The 22,242-nt window shown below is 39.9% G+C and overlaps 1 protein-coding gene across 4 annotated transcripts; it reads left to right on the top strand.

The window, feature by feature from the left end:
• Positions 1-8,630: 8,630 nt before the first annotated feature.
• LOC119738466 lies at positions 8,631-21,924 on the top strand. 4 transcript variants are annotated; one of them, XM_038213366.1, is made up of 15 exons: positions 8,631-8,739; positions 11,688-11,762; positions 12,870-12,905; positions 13,050-13,145; positions 14,306-14,341; positions 14,486-14,581; positions 15,746-15,781; positions 15,926-16,021; positions 17,185-17,220; positions 17,365-17,460; positions 18,634-18,669; positions 18,814-18,909; positions 20,085-20,120; positions 20,265-20,361; positions 21,337-21,924. In XM_038213366.1, exons 2-14 carry the CDS (start codon positions 11,693-11,695, stop codon positions 20,357-20,359), a joined length of 861 nt encoding a protein of 286 aa, XP_038069294.1. In that variant the 5' UTR covers positions 8,631-8,739; positions 11,688-11,692; the 3' UTR covers positions 20,360-20,361; positions 21,337-21,924. The 4 variants fall into 4 exon arrangements, with proteins under 4 accessions (XP_038069294.1, XP_038069295.1, XP_038069296.1 ...); XM_038213367.1 differs by lacking the exons at positions 12,870-12,905; positions 13,050-13,145; XM_038213368.1 differs by lacking the exons at positions 13,050-13,145; positions 14,306-14,341.
• The last annotated feature ends 318 nt before the right edge of the window (positions 21,925-22,242 follow it).

Below are 22,242 nucleotides of genomic sequence, written 5' to 3'. Positions count from 1 at the left end.
TTGAAAATGTTCCGGGTCAAATGATCCAAAAAACTGATCCAGAGAAGTATCATTGCGACCTGGAAAAGTATCGCTTTGACACGAAAAGTATTATTTTGACCGAATTTAACCTGACTTGATATTTTTTCCGAGTGATTAACAATAGTGTTGTATCTTTTTGTTAAGATCACACAAAGGTGATCATCTTTGGATGGAATTTTCTCCCAAAAGTCATACAAAAATTAAAGATTCGTAAGATGATAAAATTAAAGATGATGAAAAAAAAAATTAAATTCGAAGTGTGTCTCAATAATTTTGGAAAGTGCGCGTAATTGTCACTGAGATCTATGTCAGTCTATTTACTGGTCTGCGTAACCTTTAATTAAAAATGGCTGCCTCCATGATGATGCAGTCTAGTTACAGTGAGGTCGCTCTTTCTCATGATGACAATTTTCTAGTGAAGGGCAAAATTTGGATCCTTGATGGACACTGGGAATTTGTAAGGGGGTGTCCCTCCCCCCGCGAATCTTTTGTTTTTCAAACGACATCCGCTTCTCATCTCCTGATTGGTCCATTACAACAAACCCAAGATAGGCTTTTACGTCTTGTGAGAAATGTTCCTTCCCCACTTCAGTTATGTAAGGTAAATGAGAGGACGTGAACAACGCTCACTGGGGTTCGAACTCGGATGACCTGATTAGAAGTCAGGACTACTTCCAACCCGTCCACAAATCCGGGGTCAATCGTCGGAGATTTAAACACCATTATTCCTTGTTATTCTCTAAAGCCTGGACATCATGAATATACATAACGCAGAAAGAGCGCCCTCTCTTGATATTGTCCGATCTCGTTTGGGAAAAAAACCAAATCGCCCCGGCTACGTAAGGAGCTGCGAGGTAACATAGTTTAAACCTAAGAGGGAATTTAGACTCCAATTAGAGAGCGGGAAATCTTAATGTAAACTTCATTTCACAGCGAGGCGTACAAGCTGTTGAATGTTCAAGCCTGTTTAGACATTTGTTTTATGAAATATGATTCATGGGTCCTTCCTTTTGCCTGAAATGTGGCCTGGTTGAAAATTGCAAGGTTTTGCTTAATGAAGGGGTGAAGGCCAGTAAATAGGCCCGAAATTGCCTACGCCTGCCAATTCACGATTTGCATGCCCTCAGAGCACTTTCAGGGCTGTTTTTTTAGTTCACGTCGTTATTTTTTTTAATCACCGAAAAAACCTTTTGGCTTTTTATATAAAATTATACTAATTGTCCAACAATACACACATTGTTCACCAAGGGCAAAACGTTTCCCTGTCAGTCGTTGAAGGTTGGGGGTCATTTTGACGCCAGAGAGCGCTTTTCCTCTTTTGCTCATCTGACTTTCTATAATTAATATTTGACAAATGTAATTGCTGAGAGAAGGGGGATCATGAATCACACCGAGTATTAGTCGTCCTCTTCTGGTTGAACCAGATGATATGGGTTGACTTCAGCGAATTCTCCGCAGTCCAAATTCATTCGGTAATCGTGTAGTTGAGGACACCTCTATTTTTTTTTACAAGTTCCGTTCAAAGCTTATTTGTGATTAATCAAAGCCCTGCACTCATCTATCCAGAAGATATTACGCTTCTATGATCATCGCCAAATATTTAGGTTTGAAATCCTAAACATGAAGTGTCTTTTCGTTTTTATACTGAACTGGGTCCTAAACTACACGATTACATTCATTTTAATTCATTTTTTCCCGACATAAAAGTATTTCAAAATGACTATCGCCAAGTATGTAGGGTGGCAGATAGGCCAATGTGGAGGGATTGTGCATTTGATGATATGATACAAGTATGGCATTTTGGCACACAGTCAGAGTATGTGATAAAAAAAGATATCGGTTGTAGGGTCATCGCAGATTTGTCCTTTGAAAGGGGGCGGGGGCTCGTACCATACTTTCAATGGGGGCGCTGTTCAAATCCGACGATTATTAACACTATATTGCAGAATAGTGTACATATACACCCTAACCAAGCTGGCTCTGTCAGTATTTTGTGCAAAGGCGGACATTATTACCAGTATCATTTTTTGGATGTCAGAGGAGGGGGGTGTTTTGCATTATTTGTAATAAATTTCTGTGAATTTGTTTTTTTGACATAGCTGTTTCTTTTTAACCCCCCCCCCCCCCCGGATCCGAGCCTGGAAGGTGGTTGAACTCAAAATTAGCAAGGAAAATGCATCTTCGATTGATTAATTTTGTTGTGATGACTGCAGCAGAAATATAGACTTCATGCAAATAATTGAATAGATTATACGAAATTAATATGGCGCACATGGCCGATCGAAATCTCGCCAGCAACCCGAACAGACATGTGATTCGTGTTGTTGCTAAATCGGCTGGAACTGTTTTCGGGCCATAGCCGAGAAAAGTGGGGAAAGCAGACAGACAGGGCGGGCGGGCGAGGGGTTAAAAGAGAAAGTAGAAGTTGGGATAAACTTTTTTTTTTTTATATCAGGTTTTATACAAATTACAAACCACACACTCACAAAATCCAACACTAAATTGTTTAAATTTGTCTTGAAATGCGCAAACAGTTGACAGATTTGCAACAGAAATACAATGGCAGTGACTGTGGGATCCAATTTAAGGGGCCTCATTTTCTGGAGGAGGGCACTCAACTGTATTTACAAGATCAACGCTCCGTTGAATCTCCCCAAAATTCTAAGAAGGTGGGGGATTCACGGGGGAGGGGCATAGGCCATGAGTGGGGGTAAGCCTTTATATACACCACCAGGAAACTCTTGATACACACAATTGTCGTTTGAATGCTTTGTTGCTGGGTGGGTTTATCTTCAAAACAAAATACTTCAACTATATTTTTCTTATTTTAATATGTTATTGCGAAGATGAAGTAGCCAAAAGCAGGTACAGGTGTATTTCGAGTGTGACCCCGAAAAAAGATGTTATTTTCAATTGCTGTTTTCCTAGCGACATGAAGGTTATTCACTTTTGAATGAGACAATAATTAGGTTTGAAAGCCTAAACATGAAGTATCTTTTCGTTCTTATATGGAATGGTGTCCAAAACTGCACTATTGCAATTCATTTTTCCCGACATAAAACTATTTCAAAATGACTATCGCCAAAGATAGTTCGGTAGATATGTGGAGGGATTGAGCCTTTGGTGATACAAGAATGTCATTTGGCGCACAAACAGAGTATGTTATAAGAAAGATAGCGGCTACCGAGCATAGGGTCATCGCAGATATGTCGTTTGAAAAAAAAAAATATAGGTAGAATAACAAGCAATGGCAGTCATTTCGAAAATGGGGGCGTTGTTCAACCGGATGATCATGGGTACTATATATAAGACAATAGGTGGCGCTTTTCAGGGCGGCACAATAGGCGAGTTCGGTATTCCAACTACGTATGTGCACATCAAGATTTGCCGAATTTTCTTACGAGAAAAAAATCATTATATGCGAGCAAAAGCATAGCGGGGTACCAGCAAATTTGAAGAGAGCATCGTGCTATGAAGTTTTAATATTTTGAAGAAAAAAACTTTACAAAGCGAAGTGTTTTGGGTGTCTCGTGTATGAAAATGAACGAAAGTTCCATCGCTTTTCGATTGCCAGAAAAAAAATACACAGAATGCAGAATTAGTTACCACGATCCTCATAGCCTTGTGTGCATTTATCTGCCCCTGTTATCCTGCAAAAAAAGTCCAATCTTGCTGTGCACTAAAAAAAAGCCCGCTGGTGACAAAAAAGGCACTTGTGTACAAAATAAGGGCACTTGCGTAAAAAAGAAGGGCACTTTTTACAAAATATATTTTTGGGGAGTGGTAGAGTTCCCCCCCCCCCCCCCGTGTTATGATTATGAATTTTTGCTGACACACACTGCCAGCAATAATTACAAGTAAAGTAACGACGTGTTCGAGGGCACTGGTTTTCATAAACTCACTAGAATGGATTACCTCGTAATTGGATATGGTGCTTGTTAATCAATAACGATCTAATTTATGAGGGTCCCTGTTCAATGAAAGATTATTAGAAAGTGACAATGGAACGGCAGCCTAATTATCTTTTTGCATCAAACATTTTCCACGAGTTTTCTTGGATGCAAATTGATAAAAATATACTAAAATCTCCCAGGCATGGAAAATAGGGGGATACGGATGTAATACATTGTGTACAAGTGAACTTTTTTGGTCCATTTAGGCCGCTTGTATTTCAGTGTAAAATGGCAATTATTTTCTGCATTTTATTTAATTTTTTGGGGGGGGGGATTTTTGTTGGATATTTACTCCCATGCTACTCTACGGATTTAGTTGCTTCTCCTAACAATTGTTCTAATTTTACGTATTTTGTCTGCAACCCTCTGAAATAGGCATTTTATTTGCACAACTTTTTGCACAAATAGACCCGCCCGTTCAGCAGACTTGTTTACGTTCTGTACATTATCGATTATGATCGGGGCGGGGACCAATCCTCCCGGCGCGAACTGAATTATCGTCGGATTACAAATATTTTGAAATGTGTACATTATTTATTCCTTCCCTACACATCGGCTTCATTCGTCCTTTGATTTCTATTTCTCAAAATGGAAAAATTCTTGTCTTTCTAGGGACAAAACACAGCAATACGAATCTGCTTGTTTTGTAAAGGGACGAGGTGAACTCAAAATTAGCAATGAAAATGCATCTTCCATTGATTAATTTTGTTGTGATGACTGCAGCAGAAATATAGACTCTGTTCTTCATGCAAAGATTATTATATAATAGATTATGCAAATATGGCGCACATGGCCGATCGAAATCTTGCCAGCAACTCGCACAGACATCTGATTCGTGTTGTTGCTAAATCGGCTGGAACTGGGTTCGGGCCATAGCCGAGAGGGGGGGGGGGACAGACAGGGCGGGCGAGGGGTTAAAAGAGAAAGTAGAAGTTGGAATGAACTTTTATTTTTTCTTGAGATATCAGGTTTAATTCAAATTACAAACCACACACACTATCCAACACTAAATTGTTTAAATTTGTCTTGAAATGCGCAAACAGTTGACAGATTTGCAACAGAAATACAATAGGAGTGACTGATGCATCGATGGGGATCCAATTGGACCTCAATTTCTTGAGGAGGGCACTCAACTGTTTTTACAATATCAACGCTCCTTTTAGCCCCCCCCCCTTAATTCTAAGAAGGTGGGGGGATTCACGGGGGAGGGGCATAGGCCATGAATGGGGGTAAGCCTTAGATACGCCACTAGAAAACTCTTGATATACAAAATTGTCGTTGGGTAGGCATATCTACAAAACAAAATACTTAAAAAGTTTTTTAATTTTAATATGTCATTGCGAAGATGAAGTAGCCAAAAGCAGTTACAGGTGTATTTCGAGTGTGACCCTGTAAAAGATTTAACTTTCAATTGCTGTATTCCTTGCGACATCATAAGTTATTCAATTTTGAATGAGACATCGAACGAAGAAGTCCACCGAGGTTTAGTAATTGAACTATTTCTGTAAAAAAATTTGAATTATTTGCTGCTCGATAATGATTCGGCTTTTGGAGGGCGTTTTCATTTACACGCAAAACAGAAACGTCCATTTGCGAGGGCTGCAGACTCCTCAAATCGGGAAAAAAATCCCTGATATCAGTAAGGCCAAAAAAAAAAGTCTCCGGTTTCTGGTATGGAGCTTGCCCAAAAAGTGGTGCGGCAACGCGGCTTTTTTTTTTACCTGACTTTTTTGCTTCAAATGTCGGCTGATGACTGCAAATGGTGCCCGACTAAACTTAGTGCAAATATATGGGAGTCCAGAGAGGCCACATAAAGCTTATTCTCGATCATAACCCCATCTTAAAACACGTTAAAATCGTGCAGCAGCAGGATTCCAGTCAAACCAGTGACGCCAAGTGAAGAGTTTGGCGGTTTTGAGATATCATCTTTCATTGAAAAAAAAAAACGTTTTCATTTTGCCGACGCGCATGGCTACGGCGACGCGCGCGCATACCAGAAACCGGAGACTTTTTTTGGGGGGGGGGGCCTAACATACAAATTCAAAGTTTGTTAGAGCACGAGCATACTTCTTTAACTCGAATATTATTTTGTACGTTCATATATTCTCTCGCGCCCTATTCATTTTGTTTCAATCACTTGTTTTAATGAATGGTTCGAATTCTACTTCAGGAAATACAAAGAGGACTTTACCCATGCAGTTAAATAATTACAAGGCTTGTAGATTATCATGCGTGGATATAGCCGACGCCAAGTGAAGATCCCAGGGATCCAAAGCGTCTTGGATGATGTACCAGCAGGTTACTCACCGAAAATGATCAGGGAACTAATTACTGCATTGGATTCTCTTTCAACCTCGGTATTACGTAATTGTTGTCCTTGCATTCTATAATGCGGGATAGCGATGAAAAGAGGATATTGTCACTTGTGTAGGGCCGGGGGGGTGGAAAACAAGATAGTCCAAGTCATTTTATACTGTTTAGTTTTCTGAATTTTTGACAAAACTGCAAGAAAAGGGCCTTTAAATGTCAGATCCGTGCTCTAAGATACGTCTCCGTTGAGTTGAACAGCGCCCCAAGTGTCAAATAATCATAGCTGCCTCTGGACAAAATTCCGGCGACGCTCAATGCCGATGGGAGTGGGAAGGGTTCGGGGTGATTCGAAGAAACGGAAAATGGTGTAAATGAAACACAATGAAGTAGATATTATGTGTTTCTGTGTTATTTTCCCATGTCACCATCCAAGGTGGGTTTCATGAACAGTTTCTCTCCATTACACATGCCTGCATATCACAGATAACTTGAACATTCCAATAGTTCGTAGTACGCCCTTGTCGATAATAACACACAGTTCACATGACAGATAATATGCCAGATACGTCACAAAACTGGACTTATACAAAACGGTGGGGGGGGGGGGTCTCAACTGAGTATTTAGTGTAAAATACTTTGTTTTAATATTAACTGTAAAGTCGAAACGATTAATTTTGAGTTACTGGTTTCATGGGAAATATTTCCAAAATTACCTTTTTACTGATAAGAATAATTATAGGAAATGACTTTTAATCAACTCTTGTGACAGAGAAGACGTGTCTTTTCATTACACAATGTCAAGATTAATTGTAATTTTGTCCTTTGCCTCTGATAGTCCAACACAGAAACCCTTTCAGGGTGTATGCATGTCATCAAAGGTCTCAAATTATTATAGGGACCGGTCCTCACCAAAATATCCACAGATTCTGTTGGAGTTGCAATCATTTCCAAGAAATATGAAAATGAGGTAACGTATCTAAAGAGTATTTGAAATGTGGTGGTCACTACTTGCGTAGTTCCTGGACTGTCGATGTGTGTACAGCAACGGGGGTAGGGATCTGGATCCCTGGTCAGGCGACGGCAGGGAGGCAGGCTGATGGGACACCCACAGAAAACTCTGACTCAATCAGTTTCAGCAACTCAATTTATTCTGTCATGGTCATGTGTCTCCCAACAAGACTCCACTAAAAAAGACTCCAATAAGACACCTCTTAAAAAGACACCCTAAATAAATAAATAAAAGATTCACAAATACATGTACATGTATAATGCACATGTGCATACAATACATGTGATTACAATGCGAGTACAATACATGTGCACCATGTCTACTTCAATGCATGTATGGGTGTGCATAGCACTACACACACTAAACGAAAAACAACGAACACACACATTATGCAAAGTTAATGTATCGTCAGACCCCCTAAAGCTACGCGCTCCTATTTCTGCGCACTCGCCTTTAACCATGAAGGGTTGTAATAACCCGAGCTGTACTGACTTTTTAGCCTCAAGCCTTGCGCATCTTTTGACACCAAAAACATAAAAATCAGACCAGGGGTTGTCGCGCAGCGAAAAGTTTTCAGGCGCTACGCGCCGTGAAAACTGAATTTTCCCATATTCGTCGTGTACACATACCAGAATTACCATTCGTACATATGAATAGTTAATTAGCCATAATTCCAAAACCCTTTGACCTATAGTCATGAAATTTCTTGGGTATCTTTATGAAGAGTTGCTCTCTGCATGTACCGAGTTTTCAAAATCTAACTGCCCGGTTCAAATACAAGACAAGACCGATGAAAATGAGACCAGTAGTTGTGAAAAGGTACATGGAAAATGTGCTTGTCCTTGTATCCACTACAGAAAGTCTTAACTTTAAGGATTTCTGATGACAATTCTGGTGTCGTTAAAGATCATCGCTTTATTGGGTTTTTTTCGAATGGTTTATTGATATTTTGTCATTTTTTGGACCAAAAGTGAAGGTTTTTTTTAGGAGTCATATGAAGTTTTTTTGATGAGTCATCAACCAAGAAACCACGATCAATAGACAAATCCATTAAGCCCCGCCCACTGAGCACGCGGGCAACAACACGTGACCCCATCCAACGTGCCAACCCGTGCGTCAAACGCACGCACACGCATGGTGGACTTGAGTGCACGCATGTCAGTCTTAAATCGCAGCCGTGATTGGTCAAGAAATCGTGGGTGGGGCTCAATGGATCGGTGTTTCAATGGAGTTCACATCTTATAATTTTCAGCCAATCACGAACGTCTGCTGATACCACCCTCACGCTATCGGTCCTTCGTTACCACTATCGTAAGCTCTGCACCGTCCATTTACATCTCCAAATAGTATAAAAAGTCTGTCTCGTTCTTCGAATAGTCATTCCGGCGATTGTCGTCAACTAGCAAGCTTATCTCTACTTCAGGAGCACAACAGCGTCAACTTCATGTAAGTAACTTACTTTGTGAGTAATTTCAATCCATCCTCCCTAATTTTCACGGCTATTACGAAGCGACAGTTTACATTGCGTTAGCCTATGTGTAGATGCCAAACGCTCGTCTTACGGACCTGTCACATACACTACATGACTCCATAAGAGTTCCCAGTAGGTTTCTGGTTCGTTCAACTGGTTTCAACTGGCATAATTACCCGTTATTACTGGTTTGTTCAGTTGTTTCCAACTGGTTCCTGTTGATTTCATCAGGATTACCAGTTATTACAGGTCTGTTCAGTTGGTTTCAACTGGTTCCTGTTAATGTTGAGTCCATCAGAATTACCAGTTATTGACTGGGTTTTTCAGTTGGTTTCAACTGGTTTCTGTTGAGTCCATCAGAATTACCATCTGCCATTATTCGCGTTAAATCTGGGAACATATTCGAAGGAACTCATCAGGCAATAGACCCTAGACATAATGACATCACGATTTGCTAACGCGCGCTTTCCTATGAAAGCCAGTTGGGGACGAGCTCTATATATTAAGCCCTCATGAGAATAATGCACCCGCGAGTACGGTCGTCGGTTTTCCTCGTTCCCGCCGTCCCCCGAGCCCGCCAGTCACCGCTGATGTCGTTCACGTTCGCCGCGTAGCTGCAAATGATTGTGGGAAGGCCATCCCCTGTACATTGAATGTAAAATTGCGCGCACCGGCGTGTCTGCGAACAAAATCCGTCCAATGCGAGCACGATGACAATTTGAGGGGACTTAGTGATTCAGTGTACATTTATTTAGTCACAAGTGTCTTTACGTTGATTAAGATCGTTAAGCTGACATTCGTTCATAGTCCATGGGACGAGGCCTTTTTTTCCGCTCGCCACGCGGTCTGGTTCGCCGAATTTTATAAAACTTCACAGACATGTAGATTATGGTGTACCATATCGAAAAAAATCTTTGTTCCCCGATCCACAGTTTGTTCGGGAATGAGAAAATCTGGGATAAAAACGCCGAAAATTCTACATGAGAAAAAAAACATAAGAAACAGCGTCCCCTATTGATACAGTCAGAAACCTTTTCTCACGCAATGGCTGTCCGACTCTGAGTTCGGGCCGGCGGTCTGTTCTCAAGTTGACGCGAGTATTATTGTTCTCGCGCTCGACGGCGAGAACACGACCCACGAGCACTGTACTCGGAGCAGGATCTCACACCATGCCCCTATCCGTCGTTGTATGTAACTATATACCCGTGTCAAGAACAAGACCCGCCAAAACTCGGCCAATGCTAAATGACACTTCTTTCATATATTATATTCTAGATTTTTGTTATTTGTCATCGGGATACCAAAATATCTTCGTTACAGTTTTGTCCAACATGAAAATGATCACGCTTTAAATTTAAGATCGAATGTTTACATGTTATGTATTAGCTGAACATCGATTGGTATGGTTAAACCACAGATCAGAATAATTTTGTGAACTCTTATCTCAGGGTAACATGTTTTCAAAAATAATATAAGTCCGTGGCATCTGCTGGAGCATCTGAACTTCTGAACCATCTCTAAGACATGTTATTCCTGAAATTTAAAAAAGTAATGCAAATTTGATGCAGCCTCAAAAAGGAAGCGGGTGGACCGTTGGGTTATTTGTGGTTTCACGGACAGAGCAACAACAAAATAAGGAATCGGTTCTTAAAACAAGATTCAAAATAATAAAATCGGTAAAACAGTTTCAGCTGAAACAAATTGCAGTGGTAATGCTGCAGTGCCTCTCACAGCTTCCAAATAGGGGAATATACATTAATTTTCTCTTCTTAAAGTTTGCAAACAAAAAAGTGGGTCCTTCAATTTGATGAGGCTTTTGATATGTTAAAAGTTATACAACAATTATCTAACCGGCCTGTACATGTGCTCATAATCTCGTTTTGGTCAGTTAAAAATAATTAAGTAATTAATGCTCATTCAGTACAGATTGAACAAACCTATGTAATCTAAATACCATTCTTCTTGTGTATACGGGTGGGTAACAACTGTGCAGGTTTACATCCCCCCAAAAAAGAATAAATAAATAAATTATGAGTGGATTAAATTAGATTATATAGGTTTCCCCGGCTATTTTAAAACGTTTATCATTCGAATTCACCGTTTCTAATATTCATATTCGCCCATCACTGTCGATTTAGTGCACTTCCAACGTTTAATTTTGTCTTTTGTGTGACAGTATAAAATTCAGTTCAAGCAATTCAAACAACAAGTATATACACGTTTTCGGACCAGAGTATCGTTTTCGTCTAGTCTACGCCAAACCTTCTTAGTCAAGAAATTACATTGATTTATTATCAACGAATTCGATTTCTGAATGCTGCCATTCGGCAACAGCTTAGACGAATTTGATCTGTAATGATCTTTTTTCAAACGGAAGTTGAAAGAAGTGTTATCTGGCAAGCGCTCATTGCGTGCGAAAATGGTTCTGACTGTATCAATAGAGGGCCCTGATTCTTATGTTTTTCTCATGCAGAATTTTCGGCGGTTTTATCCCAGATTTTCTCATTCCCAAACAAACTATGGATCGGGGATCAATGTTTTTTTCGATATGGTACATCATAATCTACATGTCTGTAAAGTTTTATAAAATTCGGCGGACCAGATCGCGTATCTCGAAAACTAAAGCGTTTTCGGTCTCTCGTCCCACGGACTATCAGTCTAGTAGCCATTTTTTAAATCATTTGATTTGACGCCATAATTGCTGGAATCGTGTTTTCTGAATTTTTTAAATCTAGACATCTGCAGATATGGAGAATTCAATTTATGTAGTTATTCACCAGCTAAATAGTCATTACAACTTTGGTATTATCATGATTAAGGCAACAGGGCAGGAAAATACATTGATGCTCGATGCAGGTATGGAACGAGTACCGTTCTTGTTGTGTATATTTGTATTATTCTCGGTTAACGTATCTTTATGCAGTCAAGATGAAGGCTTATATCTGCTTGGTCGTTCTGGTGTGCCTGGGCTCTGTCCTCTCGGCTAAAACTAACGAAGGTAACATTTCCTTGTTTTTCCCTTCTTTCTTTTTTTAGCTTCAGTCCGTCGTTTCTTTTTGTGAGAGAGTGCCTCCCTCCGACCATAATCAAATCCCCGTGCTAATTTGTGTTTCACCCCGAACATTCCCATTGTTATTTTCCGTGGAGTCAAAGAAACATCAAAATCGACCGACGTTTAGTTGATTGAATTGTTGATTTTAAAAGGTTGGACTTTATTTGCGGCCCCACAAAGTAAGTCGGTTCCATGGCGCCACATTAATTTAAAATGTAGCTGTATGGTCGCTTCTGATTGAAGATGGCCAAAATGAAAAATAGAAGTAGTTTTCCCGTTAATTGAAAGCAAAATATAAAACATGAATTTTAGAATTGAGCAGGTTCCCTGTCACATTCTTTTTCCGTACAGCCTAGAATATTGCGGGCCCTGGAATTGGTTATGGTATTGGTATTGTTTTATTTCCATACATCACAATACACAGTTGTTTACAAAAATTGCACAGTGGGTGATCAATGGCAGATACCAGGCAAAAAGCAAATGCTTGGACGTGGTCTGGTTCCGTATTTAACACATTGGCGTACATGTACAACAACTATAATGACAAGGTACAAAAGAGAAAAAAAATACAAAAGGTAACTGACTGAAAGTACAGCTGAATTCCAGAATATAACAAGGATGCTATAAACTCATGACAGTCGTTATGGTAAACAACAGGATGTTTTTGTTACCGAGTTCCAATCATTATTCCACAATGATGACCGTAATTGACTTCCCTTGAAACCAATGGAACACCTTTTTAATAGAATCATTGGAAACCAAAGCTGTGTCCCGTTTCCTTTTTGAAGAGCACGGGGCACGCATTTCTTTTTGAAGTTATTCCCTTTTAACGGATGCAGCTTAGTTAAACGACATCTATTTAACATTAGGATGCAATCCGCCAATCGGGCCAGTACAGTAGTAAAGTACTGACACATTTTAATGGACATTCGACCATGTTCCAATAAAGATCCTTGTCATTATATGTGTAAGATTTAGCGTTGTGAATTTTTTTATCTAAACTGACGCACTGACTAGCAATAAAATAATTGTTCCGCCTCTCTTTCCTTTCAGCCGACGAGGTTGCTGTGAAACAATATCCAGGAGCACGTAAGTTTCTGCAGTTGATTTATTCTTAATTTCGAGCTAATTAATTAGATTTAATGTTCACATTAAACACGCTGCCAATGTATTGATGCACAGTGTTATCGCGTGGTAACACTAACATTTCGTATCCAACTGCTTTATTTTCAGCCTGTGGTTTTGATTCTCCACCGTGCGATCCCGGCTTGACCTGCATGCCATGGGGAGTGTGCGACATTCCTTACAAGAGAATGGCAAATGTTGAAGGTAATTTTTACTTCGTCCGAAAAGTTGACTCGACAATCGTTATAATGTTTATTTCCCGGAAGGGGGGGGGGCTGTTTCAATCAATCAATCAATCAATCATTTAATCAATCTTACTTTATTTACCACATAGCAATACAAAGCAGTATGTCAAGACAATCATAAGATCACAATAATGTGGATGAGGGTCTCCAAAAAGCAAAGCTTGTCGAGTAGTGACCCCACTTTTGTTAAATAGATGTCGTTCAACTTAGGCCAAAAAAAAGTCTCCGGTTTCTGGTATGAAGCTTGCCCCAAAAAGTGGTGCGGCGACCCGGCTTTTTTTTCCCGTTTTTTTTCTCAATGCCGGCTGATGACTGCAAATGGTGCCCGACTACATTTAGTGCAATGGGAGTCCCTAGAGGCTACATAAAGCTTATACTCGATCGTAACCCCATCTAAAAACACGTTAAAATTGTGCTGTAGCAGGATTCCAGTCAAACCAGTGAGTTTGGCAGTTTTGAGACATCATCTTACATTGGCAAAAAAAACTGTTTCATTTTGCCGACGTGACGCGCATGGCAACGGCGACGCGCGCGCATACCTGAAACCGGAAACTTTTTTTGGCCTTAGCTAGTGAGCCCACGTAATGATATATTTCGTTCAACTAAGCTGCACCCGTTTAAGGAAATAATAATTTCAAAAAGAGGAAAATTTGTCATTCAAAACTGCATTTTACTGTAATTGACTTACCTCGAAACCGATGTAACACTTTTTTAATAGAATCATTGGAAAGCAATGCTGTGTCCCGTTTCCTTTTTGAGGAGCGCGGGGGACGCATGTTTAACGCAGTGAACATAAAAAGTGAATAGTCAACATGTTCTCCGTCTCATTGCTCTTCAGCTCAAGCGGCGAAGTTTCTAGGATTATTTTCCTCTTTTTGAAATTATTCCCTTTTAACGGATGCAGCTTAGTTAAACGACATGTATTTAACATTACTATGCAATCCGCCAATCGGGCCAGTACAGTAGTAAAGTACTGACACATTTTAATGGACATTCGACCTTGTTCTAATACAGATCCTTGTAATTATTATGTGTAAGATTTAGCGTTGTGAATTTTTTTATCTCAACCGACGCACTGACCAGCAATAAAATAATTGTTCCGCCTCTCTTTCCTTTCAGCCGACGAGGTTGCTGTGAGACAATATCCAGGAGCACGTAAGTTTCTGCAGTTGATTTATTCTTAATTTCGAGCTAATTAATCAAATTTAATGTTCACATTAAACACGCTGCCAATGTATTGATGCACAGTGTTATCGTGTGGTAACACTAACATTTCGTATCCAACTGCTTTATTTTCAGCCTGTGGTTTTGATTTTCCACCGTGCCTTCCCGAATTGACCTGCACGCCATGGGGAGTGTGCGACTTTCCTTACAAGAGAATGGCAAATGTTGAAGGTAATTTTTACTTCTTCCGAAAAGTTGACTCGACAGTCGTTATAATGTGTTTTTTTCCTGAAGGGGGGGGGGAGGCTGTTTCAATAAATCAATCAATCAATCAATCAATCAATCTTACTTTATTTACCACGTAACAATACAAAGCAGTATGTCAAGACAATCATTAGATCACAATAATGTGGATGAGGGTCTCTAAAAAGCAAAGCTTGTCGAGTAGTGACCCCACTTTTGTTAAATAGATGTCGTTCAACTTAGGCTAAAAAAAAGTCTCCGGTTTCTGGTATGAAGCTTGCCCCAAAAAGTGGTGCGGCGACCCGGCTTTTTTTCCCCGTTTTTTTTCTCAATGCCGGCTGATGACTGCAAATGGTGTCCGACTACATTTAGTGCAATGGGAGTCCCTAGAGGCTACATAAAGCTTATACTCGATCGTAACCCCATCTAAAAACACGTTAAAATTGTGCTGCAGCAGGATTCCAGTCAAACCAGTGAGTTTGGCAGTTTTGAGACATCATCTTACATTGGCAAAAAAAACTGTTTCATTTTGCCGACGTGACGCGCATGGCAACGGCGACGCGCGCGCATACCTGAAACCGGAAACTTTTTTTGGCCTTAGCTAGTGAGCCCACGTAATGATATATTTCGTTCAACTAAGCTGCACCCGTTTAAGGAAATAATAATTTCAAAAAGAGGAAAATTTGTCATTCAAAACTGCATTTTACTGTAATTGACTTACCTCGAAACCGATGTAACACTTTTTTAATAGAATCATTGGAAAGCAATGCTGTGTCCCGTTTCCTTTTTGAGGAGCGCGGGGGACGCATGTTTAACGCAGTGAACATAAAAAGTGAATAGTCAACATGTTCTCCGTCTCATTGCTCTTCAGCTCAAGCGGCGAAGTTTCTAGGATTATTTTCCTCTTTTTGAAATTATTCCCTTTTAACGGATGCAGCTTAGTTAAACGACATGTATTTAACATTACTATGCAATCCGCCAATCGGGCCAGTACAGTAGTAAAGTACTGACACATTTTAATGGACATTCGACCTTGTTCTAATACAGATCCTTGTAATTATTATGTGTAAGATTTAGCGTTGTGAATTTTTTTATCTCAACCGACGCACTGACCAGCAATAAAATAATTGTTCCGCCTCTCTTTCCTTTCAGCCGACGAGGTTGCTGTGAGACAATATCCAGGAGCACGTAAGTTTCTGCAGTTGATTTATTCTTAATTTCGAGCTAATTAATCAAATTTAATGTTCACATTAAACACGCTGCCAATGTATTGATGCACAGTGTTATCGTGTGGTAACACTAACATTTCGTATCCAACTGCTTTATTTTCAGCCTGTGGTTTTGATTTTCCACCGTGCCTTCCCGAATTGACCTGCACGCCATGGGGAGTGTGCGACTTTCCTTACAAGAGAATGGCAAATGTTGAAGGTAATTTTTACTTCTTCCGAAAAGTTGACTCGACAGTCGTTATAATGTGTTTTTTTCCGGAAGGGGGGGGGAGGCTGTTTCAATCAATCAATCAATCAATCAATTAATAAATCTTACTTTATTTACCACGTAACAATACAAAGCAGTATGTCAAGACAATCATTAGATCACAATAATGTGGATGAGGGTCTCCTAAAAGCAAAGCTTGTCGAGTAGTGACCCCACTTTTGTTAAATAGATGTCGTTCAACTTAGGCTAAAAAAAAGTCTCCGGTTTCTGGTATGAAGCTTGCCCCAAAAAGTGGTGCGGCGACCCGGCTTTTTTTCCCCGTTTTTTTTCTCAATGCCGGCTGATGACTGCAAATGGTGTCCGACTACATTTAGTGCAATGGGAGTCCCTAGAGGCTACATAAAGCTTATACTCGATCGTAACCCCATCTAAAAACACGTTAAAATTGTGCTGCAGCAGGATTCCAGTCAAACCAGTGAGTTTGGCAGTTTTGAGACATCATCTTACATTGGCAAAAAAAACTGTTTCATTTTGCCGACGTGACGCGCATGGCAACGGCGACGCGCGCGCATACCTGAAACCGGAAACTTTTTTTGGCCTTAGCTAGTGAGCCCACGTAATGATATATTTCGTTCAACTAAGCTGCACCCGTTTAAGGAAATAATAATTTCAAAAAGAGGAAAATTTGTCATTCAAAACTGCATTTTACTGTAATTGACTTACCTCGAAACCGATGTAACACTTTTTTAATAGAATCATTGGAAAGCAATGCTGTGTCCCGTTTCCTTTTTGAGGAGCGCGGGGGACGCATGTTTAACGCAGTGAACATAAAAAGTGAATAGTCAACATGTTCTCCGTCTCATTGCTCTTCAGCTCAAGCGGCGAAGTTTCTAGGATTATTTTCCTCTTTTTGAAATTATTCCCTTTTAACGGATGCAGCTTAGTTAAACGACATGTATTTAACATTACTATGCAATCCGCCAATCGGGCCAGTACAGTAGTAAAGTACTGACACATTTTAATGGACATTCGACCTTGTTCTAATACAGATCCTTGTAATTATTATGTGTAAGATTTAGCGTTGTGAATTTTTTTATCTCAACCGACGCACTGACCAGCAATAAAATAATTGTTCCGCCTCTCTTTCCTTTCAGCCGACGAGGTTGCTGTGAGACAATATCCAGGAGCACGTAAGTTTCTGCAGTTGATTTATTCTTAATTTCGAGCTAATTAATCAAATTTAATGTTCACATTAAACACGCTGCCAATGTATTGATGCACAGTGTTATCGTGTGGTAACACTAACATTTCGTATCCAACTGCTTTATTTTCAGCCTGTGGTTTTGATTTTCCACCGTGCCTTCCCGAATTGACCTGCACGCCATGGGGAGTGTGCGACTTTCCTTACAAGAGAATGGCAAATGTTGAAGGTAATTTTTACTTCTTCCGAAAAGTTGACTCGACAGTCGTTATAATAATGTTTTTTTCCGGAAGGGGGGGGGAGCTGTTTCAATCAATCAATCAATCAATCAATTAATAAATCTTACTTTATTTACCACGTAACAATACAAAGCAGTATGTCAAGACAATCATTAGATCACAATAATGTGGATGAGGGTCTCCTAAAAGCAAAGCTTGTCGAGTAGTGACCCCACTTTTGTTAAATAGATGTCGTTCAACTTAGGCTAAAAAAAAGTCTCCGGTTTCTGGTATGAAGCTTGCCCCAAAAAGTGGTGCGGCGACCCGGCTTTTTTTCCCCGTTTTTTTTCTTCAAATGTCGGCTGATGACTGCAAATGGTGCCCGACTAAATTTAGTGCATTGGGAGTCCCTAGAGGCCACATAAAGCTTATACTCGATCGTAACCCCATCTAAAAACACGTTAAAATTGTGCTGCAGCAGGATTCCAGTCAAACCAGTGAGTTTGGCAGTTTTGAGACATCATCTCACATTGGCAAAAAAAACTGTTTCATTTTGCCGACGTGACGCGCATGGCAACGGCGACGCTCGCGCATACCTGAAACCGGAGACTTTTTTGTGGCCTTAGCTAGGGAGCCCACGTAGCGTAATGATAAATATATTTCGTTCAACTTAATAGCTGCACCTGTTTAAGGAAATAATAATTTTAAAAAAAAGGAAAATGTGTCATTCAAAACTGCATTTAACTGTAATTGACTTACCTGGAAACCGATGTAACGCTTTTTTAATAGAATCATTGGAAAGCAATGCTGTGTCCCGTTTCCTTTTTGAGGAGCGCGGGGGACGCATCTTTAACGCAGTGAACATAAAAAGTGAACAGTCCACATGTTCTCCGTCTATTGCTCGTCAGCTCAAGCGGCGAAGTTTCTAGGATTATTTTCCTCTTTTTGAAGTTATTCCCTTTTAACCGATGCAGCTTAGTTAAATCTATTTAACATTACGATGCAATCCGCCAATCGGGCCAGTACAGTAGTAAAGTACTGATACATTTTAATGGACATTCGACCATGTTCCGATAGAGATCCTTGTCATTATATGTGTAAGATTTAGCGTTGTGATTTTTTTTTATCTAAAATGACGCACTGACCAGCAATAAAATAATTGTTCCGCCTCTCTTTCCTTTCAGCCGACGAGGTTGCTGTGAAACAATATCGAGGAGCACGTAAGTTTCTGCAGTTGATTTATTCTTAATTTCGAGCTAATTAATCAGATTAAATGTTCACATTAAACACGCTGCCAATGTATTGATGCACAGTGTTATTGTGTGGTAACACTAACATTTCGTATCCAACTGCTTTATTTTCAGCCTGTGGTTTTGATCTTCCACCGTGCTTTCCCGAATTGACCTGCATGCCATGGGGAGTGTGCGACTATCCTTACAAGAGAATGGCAAATGTTGAAGGTAATTTTTACCTCTTCCTAAAAGTTGAATCGACAGTCGTTATAATGTTTTTTTCCGGAAGGGGGGGGGGGCTGTTTCAATCAATCAATCAATTAATCAATCAATCAATTAATCAATCTTACTTTATTTACCACGTAACAATACAAAGCAGTATGTCAAGACAATCATTAGATCACAATAATGTGGATGAGGGTCTCTAAAAAGCAAAGCTTGTCGATAAGTGACCCCACTTTTGTTAAATAGATGTCGTTGAACTTAGGCCAAAAAAAGTCTCCGGTTTCTGGAATGAAGCTTGCCCCAAAAACTGGTGCGGCGACCCGGCTTTTTTCCCGTTTTGTTTTCTTCAAATGTCGGCTGATGACTGCAAATGGTGCCCGACTAAATTTAGTGCAATGCGAGTCCCTAGAGGCCACATAAAGCTTATACTCGATCGTAACCCCATCTAAAAACACGTTAAAATTGTGCTGTAGCAGGATTCCAGTCAAACCAGTGAGTTTGGTAGTTTTGAGACATCATCTTACATTGGCAAAAAAACCTTTTTCATTTTGCCGACGTGACGCGCATGGCTTCGGCGACGCGCGCGCATACCTGAAACTGGAGACTTTTTTGTGGCCTTAGCTAGGGAGCCCACGTAGCGTAATGATAAATATATTTCGTTCAACTTAATAGCTGCACCCGTTTAAGGAAATAATAATTTAAAAAAAAGGAAAATATGTCATTCAAAACTGCATTTAACTGTAATTGACTTACCTGGAAACCGATGTAACGCTTTTTTAATAGAATCATTGGAAAGCAATGCTGTGTCCCGTTTCCTTTTTGAGGAGCGCGGGGGACGCATCTTTAACGCAGTGAACATAAAAAGTGAACAGTCCACATGTTCTCCGTCTATTGCTCGTCAGCTCAAGCGGCGAAGTTTCTAGGATTATTTTCCTCTTTTGAAGTTATTCCCTTTTAACCGATGCAGCTTAGTTAAATCTATTTAAGATTACGATGCAATCCGCCAATCGGGCCAGTACAGTAGTAAAGTACTGATACATTTTAATGGACATTCGACCATGTTCCGATAGAGATCCTTGTCATTATATGTGTAAGATTTAGCGTTGTGATTTTTTTTTTATCTAAAATGACGCACTGACCAGCAATAAAATAATTGTTCCGCCTCTCTTTCCTTTCAGCCGACGAGGTTGCTGTGAAACAATATCAAGGAGCACGTAAGTTTCTGCAGTTGATTTATTCTTAATTTCGAGCTAATTAATCAGATTTAATGTTCACATTAAACACGCTGCCAATGTATTGATGCACAGTGTTATTGTGTGGTAACACTAACATTTCGTATCCAACTGCTTTATTTTCAGCCTGTGGTTTTGATCTTCCACCGTGCTTTCCCGAATTGACCTGCATGCCATGGGGAGTGTGCGACTATCCTTACAAGAGAATGGCAAAATATTGAAGGTAATTGTTGCTTCTTCCGAAAAGTTGACAATCGTTATATTAATGGATGCGGGTCTCTAAAAAGCAAAGCTTGTCGAGTAGTGACCCCACTTTCGTTAATGGCGTTCAACCTAGGCTAAAAAAGTCTCCGGGTTTCTGGTATGAAGCTTGCCCCAAAAATGTGGTGCAGCGACCCGGCTTTTTCCCCCCGTTTTTTTCCTCAAATGTCGGCTGATGACTGCAAATAGTGCCCAACTATATTTAGCGCATTCGGAGTCCCTAGAGGCCACATAAAGCTTATACTCGATCATAACCCCATCTAAAAACATTATAAAATTGTGCTGCAGCCGGATTCCAGTCAAACCAGTGAGTTTGGCAGTTTTGAGGCATCATCTTACATTGGAAAGAAAAACTGTTTCATTTTGCCGAAGCGCATGGCAAGGGCGACGCGGGCGCATACCTGAAACCGGAGACTTTTTTGTTTGGCCATAGCTAGTGAGCCCACGTAATGACAGATATAATCGTTCAACTTAGCTGCACCCGTTTAAGGAAATAATAACCTCAAAAAGAGGAAAATTTGTCATTCAAAACTGCATTTTGCTGTAATTGACTTACCTTGAAACCAATGTAACCCAGTAGACTTCCTTACCTCCCTACGTACAGAGGGAGTCCACGATATTAAGTGCTCAAAACAATAATTTTCTTTTTTTGAGTCGTATTCCACAGAGGTCTAAGAACCTGGACGTCAGTCGTAATGCAATGAAGACAATCCAATCGTCCAACCTGGGCTAGATTTGACACCATTATAGACATTTAACATTCCTGTACTAGTTTCTGTGCATGCGATTTCTAGCACTGACATTTTAAGCAAGTTCAAAGGACGTAAATTAATACCAAAAACGATATTTTTTTTCCATTTTTTTTCATCCGACGAGATTGGTGTGAGCTTAACAATGAAATTATTTTTATTTTCTCTTGTTTTGGTCTTCATTTCAGATTTCAAATGCCAACAGCCTCGGGATGATGAAGTCGCAATTGAATATTTATTACGGTGAAGGGTTTAAGTTGTATTGTCTTTGCCTTGTTCGAGTTAAATGAGACTTTTTGCATCTACATGTAATTGAAATTCCCACAAGGAATAAAAGTTGACAAAGCTAACTCCCGTGAGTAAATTAATGACATATTTTTCGATTACTATTTAATCTGATCCTAGTCTGAATCTTTATCTGGAAATGAACAACAACACCCGATGGGTGTCACGATTGTGAAGCTACCACTGCGAGTTTCTCTGACACAACTTCCTCCTTTGCATGCATTTATTTATCATGTTGTCTTGTTATTACATAGGCCTTTCTTTTACAGCTTGCTGAAATCAGTTTTCACTTACAAGACATTATACAGTGAATTATGAAGACTTAAAACTGACCTGTAGGCAGATGAGAAAAATCATACGCTATATCTGAACTAAACAAAAGCATGAAAAGTCATTCTGGGTGGTGGGTCTTAATTATTGTAATCACACTTTTAAGATTTTCTGTTGAATAAATGCTGTTGGCATGGTATGAGCTCCTGCGACCAAAGTTATCTCTTCGTAGCCTGTTATTTTTTGTCGCAATTGAAATGTCCTTTTTAATGCAGAAACCGTAGAAGTTAGCAAAGAACTTGAAATATGTGCCTTGAAGCATCTAATCGCTATCTTCGAGCATAATATCTCCAGTAAAATATCTTCACTCTATCTAAAACGTCCCGGGTCAGATATGCATGCCCTGCGGAATGCGGGTCATATTAGACTCAGTGATGCTACTTCGGGTCAAATTGACAATTTTCCGTGTCAAATGGTCCGAAAAATGATCCAGAGAAGTGTAATTTCGACCTGGAAAAGTGTCACTTTGACCCGGAAAA

The sequence above is a fragment of the Patiria miniata genome, unplaced genomic scaffold, assembly GCF_015706575.1.
Source record: "Patiria miniata isolate m_02_andy unplaced genomic scaffold, ASM1570657v1 HiC_scaffold_3, whole genome shotgun sequence".
NCBI classification, from domain to species: domain Eukaryota; kingdom Metazoa; phylum Echinodermata; class Asteroidea; order Valvatida; family Asterinidae; genus Patiria; species Patiria miniata.
The sequence above is the reverse complement of the archived record's forward strand: the minus strand, read 5'-3'. Positions and strand labels throughout refer to the sequence as shown.

Bases quoted from the DNA above. Each gene is read 5' to 3' on its own strand.
- LOC119738466 (XM_038213366.1), top strand. From the start codon at position 11,693: ATGAAGGCTTATATCTGCTTGGTCGTTCTGGTGTGCCTGGGCTCTGTC. The intron at 13,146-14,305 runs GTAATTTTTACT...CTTTCCTTTCAG, and splicing joins GAGAATGGCAAATGTTGAAG to CCGACGAGGTTGCTGTGAGA. The intron at 15,782-15,925 runs GTAAGTTTCTGC...CTTTATTTTCAG, and splicing joins GAGACAATATCCAGGAGCAC to CCTGTGGTTTTGATTTTCCA.